The sequence below is a fragment of the Glycine max genome, chromosome 5 (assembly GCF_000004515.6).
Source record: "Glycine max cultivar Williams 82 chromosome 5, Glycine_max_v4.0, whole genome shotgun sequence".
Taxonomy (NCBI): domain Eukaryota; kingdom Viridiplantae; phylum Streptophyta; class Magnoliopsida; order Fabales; family Fabaceae; genus Glycine; species Glycine max.
In genome coordinates, this window is record NC_038241.2 from 36,878,746 (window position 1) to 36,886,246 (window position 7,501).

At 28.3% G+C, this 7,501-nt stretch overlaps 1 protein-coding gene across 1 annotated transcript; it reads left to right on the top strand.

Moving 5' to 3' along the window:
* The first annotated feature begins 719 nt into the window (after window positions 1–719).
* LOC100800820 (inositol-3-phosphate synthase) lies at window positions 720–5,149 on the top strand. Its single transcript, XM_003525017.5, has 10 exons — window positions 720–1,014; window positions 1,128–1,196; window positions 1,312–1,447; window positions 3,119–3,366; window positions 3,456–3,682; window positions 3,775–3,890; window positions 4,093–4,269; window positions 4,363–4,551; window positions 4,646–4,708; window positions 4,805–5,149. Exons 1-10 carry the CDS (start codon window positions 827–829, stop codon window positions 4,922–4,924), a joined length of 1,533 nt encoding a protein of 510 aa, XP_003525065.2. The 5' UTR covers window positions 720–826; the 3' UTR covers window positions 4,925–5,149.
* The last annotated feature ends 2,352 nt before the right edge of the window (window positions 5,150–7,501 follow it).

Consider the following 7,501-nt stretch of genomic DNA (forward strand, 5'->3'; position numbering starts at 1 on the left):
TTTTTTTTTCAGGGGTTCCATAATATACTTTTTTATACAAAAATTTCAAAGGAGATTACAAATTATAGGGGTGACCATGACATTCTCAGATCACAACTTGCCTCCGCCCCTCATTAACAACACTAAATATTGTATATTTAATAAACATTTTATATTTTTAATTTCTTAATCATTACTTTATATATGGTAATGGTGAGTAGAAATAATATTGCAACATGTAAAATCTTATTAAAATTGTAAAACATTAATAATATAATATGTTATTTATTTTATAAAATATTTTAAAATTTACTAAAAAGACAAAACTTGTGTATAAATCTAAATCAAATTTTTACTTTAATAACTCACACCGACATTAAGTATCGAGTTTTAGTAAGATCTTTATAAAGGTGTGAGTTATGAAAATAAAATTGCTTTTTAATTATTATAACTGTAAAAAAATAATTTTTAACAATTATTGTAAAAAAATAATTTTGATAATACACATATCTCGTGACAACGTAAAAAAAAGAAAAATCAGCACAGTAAATGCAGTTAAATTTTAGAAAAGAATATTATAACTTAATCTTTTCTTTTCGTGCGAGAATATTAACGTTACTTGATTGAGAGCACTTAATTTTTAACAATTATTGTATGACTCACAGCCACTCGTTTTGTGCCACGTCAAGTAGCATACATTGGCGGTTCGTCTATATATTGAGGCTGCTTCGCTACGTGAAACTGCACACAACCACTCTTTCTTCTTCTTCTCTTAAAAGAGCCTTTGCTTTTTCTTTAGGCCTTTCCGAATTAAGTACTTGTTTCATTTTCTCTCGAAGCAAGAAAAATGTTCATCGAGAGTTTCAAGGTTGAGAGTCCTAACGTGAAGTACACAGAGACTGAGATTCAGTCCGTGTACAACTATGAAACCACTGAACTTGTTCACGAGAACAAGAATGGCACTTATCAGTGGGTTGTCAAGCCCAAAACTGTCAAATATGAATTTAAAACCAACACCCATGTCCCTAAACTAGGGTTAGTACGTTCTCATGTCCTCCTCCCCTTAATTACCCTTAATTATTTGAATTTTTTTCCATCTTTTAATTTATTGCTTTGTTGATGATATGGTTTCTTTGTTGTCTTGCTAGGGTAATGCTTGTGGGGTGGGGTGGAAACAATGGCTCAACCCTCACCGGTGGTGTTATTGCTAACCGAGAGTTAGTTTCATCTTCCTAACCAATATTAACGTTTTAATTTATTATTATTATTTGTGGCTAGTAATGGCTTTAAAATTTAAGGGTGATCATGTATGTTGTGATTCTCACTTCTCAGGGGTATTTCATGGGCAACAAAGGACAAGATTCAACAAGCCAATTACTTTGGGTCGCTGACCCAGGCATCAGCTATTAGAGTTGGGTCTTTCCAAGGGGAGGAAATATATGCCCCATTCAAGAGCCTGCTTCCAATGGTATACTACCATCTCTTTGGGGAATGAATATTAGTCTTGTCTTTTTGTTTTATCTTTTTCTGTACTTTTAATTCAATAATTCTAATTCAAAAAATGATAATTAGTCAAAAATATGACTAAACTGAAATTTGAATTTTATTTGGACAACTTACATATTAGTAAAAGAATTTAATAGACACGTAGTGTCAGTATAAAAGTTTATACATTGTCAATCATCAAATTATTTTCTGAATAAAAAAATTGTATTTTTTTAATAAATTTTAAGACAATAATGTTAAAATTTTACAAATTTATCATAAACAATAGTTTGAGGTGATAGAATAATAGTATAACAAAGTTTATACTATTAGTACATATACTATTTATTTTTAAGAATAAACATTAAAATTGGAATAAATTATTGAAATAAAATTTTAAAGATAATTTATGATATTGCACTTAAATTTTGATCTAAAAATAGTATTACTAATTTTTTATTAAATTATTATTGTTTGATTGAAAAATAGAAGCATGGACACTGATGCATCATATTTGAATCTCCTTTTTTTATCCGGCCCCATAATTTTTTTTCTTTTAATAAAATAATGTTTATTTTCCTTTGTCCCGTGAGTTTAATTGTCAGAGAAATGGTTCTTACAAAAGGAAAAAGTGAACAAGGCCCACAAAGATGTGGGTCACGGAGGACAAAAACAAAAATGATAAGTGGAGATAAATATTACTGATTTATTTAATTTCTAATAATTTTAAAAAGTGTATTTAATATTTGAAAACATAAAAATATTTATGTTTGATTAATAATTATTCAATGAAGTTAATACTAGTACTAAATATTTTTAATAAAACAAGTATTACATAAAGCGTATTTAATATCTCAGACATAAAAATATTTAACACTATATTAATTTCATTTAATAGTTAAATGGTTATTAAATAAAGTTGATACCAGTATTAAATATTTTTAATAAAATCAGTACTACATAAAGTGTATTTAATATTTCAAAACATAAAATATTTAATATTAAATTCATATAATAATTAAATTTAGAATTGAGCAGTGTATTTAATATTTAAAAAACATAAAATTATCTAATATTAACTTCATTTAATAATTAAATTATAATTTAATTTAAATATCAATATTGTAAATGTTTTTTTTTTGGTGTTGATATAAATGTTTTTTATGCTACCATATATGAAAAATTATTGAATTTTATATTAATTATTTAAAAATTGTATTCAGAATAATTTCTACTTTGTTTACAATATAAATTAACTCTTAAATTTATTTGACTTTATAAAAATTAATTCTTACGTTTATTAGCAAAAACACAATAAAGATAATATACAAATATTCTGAATTGAATAGATTAAATGTTAAAATAACCATGTTATGATTATGATAAAAGTTATGATTACAAATGAAGAATATTGCTTGGTAGTTCTAACGTTAAATGGATCCTGTTAAAAAAAAAAAGTTGTAACATTACATGGATGAGACTTCTCTGATTTAAAACATATGGCCCGTGAGGTGAGTGAGTCCCACATCTAATATGTGGGATTGACACAAAGTGGGACATGAGTGACATGTTGAAAACATATAATTACTATTAAATTAATTATACTTACTTTTTGAACCATGCCATAAACACGAGTCTTAATTAATTTATGCAGGTAAACCCTGATGATGTTGTGTTTGGGGGATGGGATATCAGTAACTTGAACCTGGCAGATGCCATGGCCAGGGCCAAGGTGTTTGATATCGACCTGCAGAAACAGTTGAGGCCTTACATGGAATCTATGGTTCCACTCCCCGGAATCTATGACCCCGATTTCATTGCTGCCAACCAAGGAGACCGTGCCAACAACGTGATCAAGGGCACAAAGAAAGAACAAGTTCAACAAATCATCAAAGACATTAAGTAGGTCTAATCATAATCTATTTATATACTATTACTCAGTTTGAAACTCGCTCATACCCTATATATGTGTGTTATGAAATTAAATTTAGGGAGTTTAAGGAAAGCACTAAGGTTGACAAGGTGGTTGTCCTGTGGACAGCCAACACAGAGAGGTACAGCAACCTAGTTGTGGGACTAAACGACACCATGGAAAACCTCTTTGCTTCCTTGGACAGGAACGAGGCTGAGATTTCCCCTTCCACCTTGTATGCCATTGCTTGTGTTATGGAAAATGTTCCTTTCATCAATGGAAGCCCTCAGAACACCTTTGTCCCAGGTTCATTATTGATTATTATTATTATGTGGGTTATTAAATTTTATTTATGCAAAATAAATAAATTGGTGAATTTTGCTTTGTGTTTTCGTCAGGGCTGATTGATCTGGCCATCAAGAGGAACAGTTTGATTGGAGGAGATGACTTTAAGAGTGGTCAGACCAAAATGAAATCTGTGTTGGTGGATTTCCTTGTGGGGGCCGGCATCAAGGTACAACTTTTGTTGTTGTTGTTGTTGTTTTTTTTTTTTTCATATCACGTGTGCTACTACAATTTTATTGGTTAATAATAAGGACAGACTATCATTTGTTAAGATTTTTTGTATGCTTAAACTTTAATTAAAATAAAATTGAAGAACGTGTTGGGGAGAAGTACATTGATGATGTTTTAATTGTCTGGGTGATGAGTGACAGCCAACATCTATAGTGAGTTACAACCATCTGGGCAACAATGATGGCATGAATCTCTCAGCCCCTCAAACCTTCCGCTCTAAGGAAATCTCCAAGAGCAATGTTGTTGACGATATGGTCAACAGCAACGCCATCCTCTATGAGCCCGGTGAACATCCAGACCATGTGGTTGTCATTAAGGTAATTTTTTTTATTTTTTTATTTTTAGTCACTACTCCCTCTTTCAAATTCAATTGGTTATTTTTTTGACACTTTGGTTTATTGTTTTTGCAGTACGTGCCTTATGTAGGGGACAGCAAGAGGGCCATGGATGAGTACACTTCTGAGATATTCATGGGTGGAAAGAACACAATTGTGTTGCACAACACATGTGAGGATTCACTGTTAGCTGCTCCTATTATCTTGGACTTGGTCCTTCTTGCTGAGCTCAGCACTCGAATCGAGTTTAAAGCTGAAAATGAGGTTTGTCATATATATGTTGCTTAATCATTCATTCCAAGCTCTATCTCTTATTTTTAGTTTTTTAAAGACTCAAATGAGTTTATGGCTTCAACAGGGAAAATTCCACTCATTCCACCCAGTTGCGACCATCCTTAGTTACCTGACCAAGGCCCCTCTGGTAAGTCTAATACTACCGATTCATAATTGTTCAATGAATTAATTCTCTCATTTCCCCCTTTAATTAAATTTCTGAAATACAATTATTAAATTACAGGTTCCACCGGGTACACCAGTGGTGAATGCGTTGTCAAAGCAGCGAGCTATGCTGGAAAACATCCTGAGGGCTTGTGTTGGATTAGCTCCTGAGAACAACATGATCCTAGAGTACAAGTGAAGTTCAAAGTCTTAAGAGTAACGGTTTGGGATAGTGTAGTTGAATGTGATCAAAACTTAACTCATATCCCATACCCCTCTTTTCTGTTATATATTTCTGGCAAATGTGAAATTTGAAGATCGTTGAATCTCTCTATCTTTGTTCCTGCCGACTTATTTGAGAGCAGGCTATCTATGCATGTATGTAATAAAATAATATCAAGTTATCCACGTCTTTTGTGCTTAATTCATGTTTCTCTTCATTCCCCTTTTTATTTTCTGTATTTAGAAGAAGCCACAACGCCTCTGTTGGAACTGATAATACAGACTGTGATAACTTTAACTAATGCTAAGGACCACATATTAAATTAAAATATATTCTTCGCAAAACTAGTGGCAATTATTGAGTTTACTTGGAAGGATCGTTACGGCCGTTTCAAACGGCAATTTTAATTTACTGTTACTGACCCCCCAAAGCCACAAGTATTTAAACTAGAGATATAACATCCTTTTGGTTTGCTTAAAAAAAAATTAACATGGTAATGGACAGCACTTATAAAAAGGTAATCAAGAGAACAAAAGCTCACATTTTAATCAAAAAATCAGCAATTCTTATCTTGTAATACAAAGTATTCAAAAAATAAAAATACTTTTTTTTTATATTATTATTATTATCGTCGTACCATCATTATGGTCATTGATATTATTATCATGGTTATATTTATTATTATTTTCACTGTTACTATTATTATCCTTTTTAATATTTGAAATGATATTAAAGTAAATTTTAGATCATTTGTGCATTAATTAATGCACAAGATAAAAATTGTTTTGTAATTTAAATCTTGTCTACCTATATTATTCTCTTTGTGTTCTATCGCAGTGTATCAAAGTTCCCGTATAATCCTAGTTTGTAGTTTGTGTACACATTAGACATTATTGACGTAGATTTTCAATATAAATTAATAGTTGTTTTTACTTTAACTTTAAAGTACAAACACAAATAAGTCTTGTTTTTATTGATAATAATTTATAATTCATAGCAAATGATTTTAATACTACTTAACTTATAATTTTTTTTACACTTAATATATTATTTGCAATAATGATATACATATATTTCAAATAACAGACTATTTTAGATTTTTGTAATAAAACTAGAATAAATGAGATTAAACGACCAAATTATTAAAGTAATTCCTGTACATGACAGGATTGACAATGATAGTATCGCTGTGATTCAAAACAATAATAATGTGTTCCTTATTTAATTATTCAATTGAAATATTTTTTATTTAACTTATTTAAAGAACACTTAAAATTTTACAATAATGTTAAGTGTGAAAATAATTATAACTTAGGATAAAAAGGTTTTCATGTTTGCACTCTAAATGAACTAAATGAATAGTGGTTAATATTTTTGTCATTCTTATATTAAATGAATTATTACTTGTCTATACTTATGTTGGATGTTAAGTTAATATATATGATGATCAAAATAGCATAATTTGAAAAACAGGAGATCAGAACTGAGTAATTAAAAATTGGAATCCATGTCAATACATTGTATTAAAACTCTATTTTCCATACCACTATCAACATGCCTAATGCAGCACTTTCTTTTTTTGTATTATTATTAGAGCCTAATGCAGCACTCTACAGTCATATCTCATGCATATCAGCATTTTTATGAAATGTTAAATGTAAATTTAGTTAATAAATAGATCTAAAATTAAATTATTAAAAATAAAATAAAAATCAAGTAATTAAAATTATGTAAACCAAAATAACTCAAACACTATACAGAGGGCCAGGCCTCTGAGGCAATGGCCTTAGGCCTCTAATTTTTTTAGGGCTTCAATATTTTTATACAATTTTTAATAAAGTATTTTGTTATTAATTTTAATTCTTAAATGATAAATTATGTTATAATATGATATATTATTTAGTATTAGTTTTATTAATATGACAACAACTATTAAATATAGATGTAAGTATTATTATAAATAATTTAAGTGTCATTTTATTATTTATTTAAAAAAGTTAAACAAATTATTTTATATCTATTTTGGACCTACCCCTTTCCCCCTAAAAATATATTATTGAAATTTTTATAAAATTTAAATTTAATGAATGAAACTATAATTGATATATATGGAAAAAATATTTGGTGTAAATGTTGATGTCATGATTACACATTTAACTAAAATTCTATTTGTATCAACCATTTTGAATTTAAAAGTATATCTTTAATTGAAAATCAATTTAAATACATTTTCAAATATGAAATCATGTTTAATTTTTATTTGAATTCAAAAAATTAAAAAAATTAGATGAGAATAAATTGAAGAACTCTTAATTCATTTTTAAAAATAAAGATATTACAAAAGTGCATACTTAAAAAAATTATAGTATAAGGTATTAAATTATATTAAAAGATTATTTTTAAAAATATGCCTCGTTTCTAAAATATTATTAATAGCAATTGTAATTATGATCGTTATTGAAAAAGTTAAAACTAAAATTATTTAAATCTTATATAACATTATCTTTGTCAAAAATAGGTTAATTAAATTTGTCATTTTATATAATAAAATAA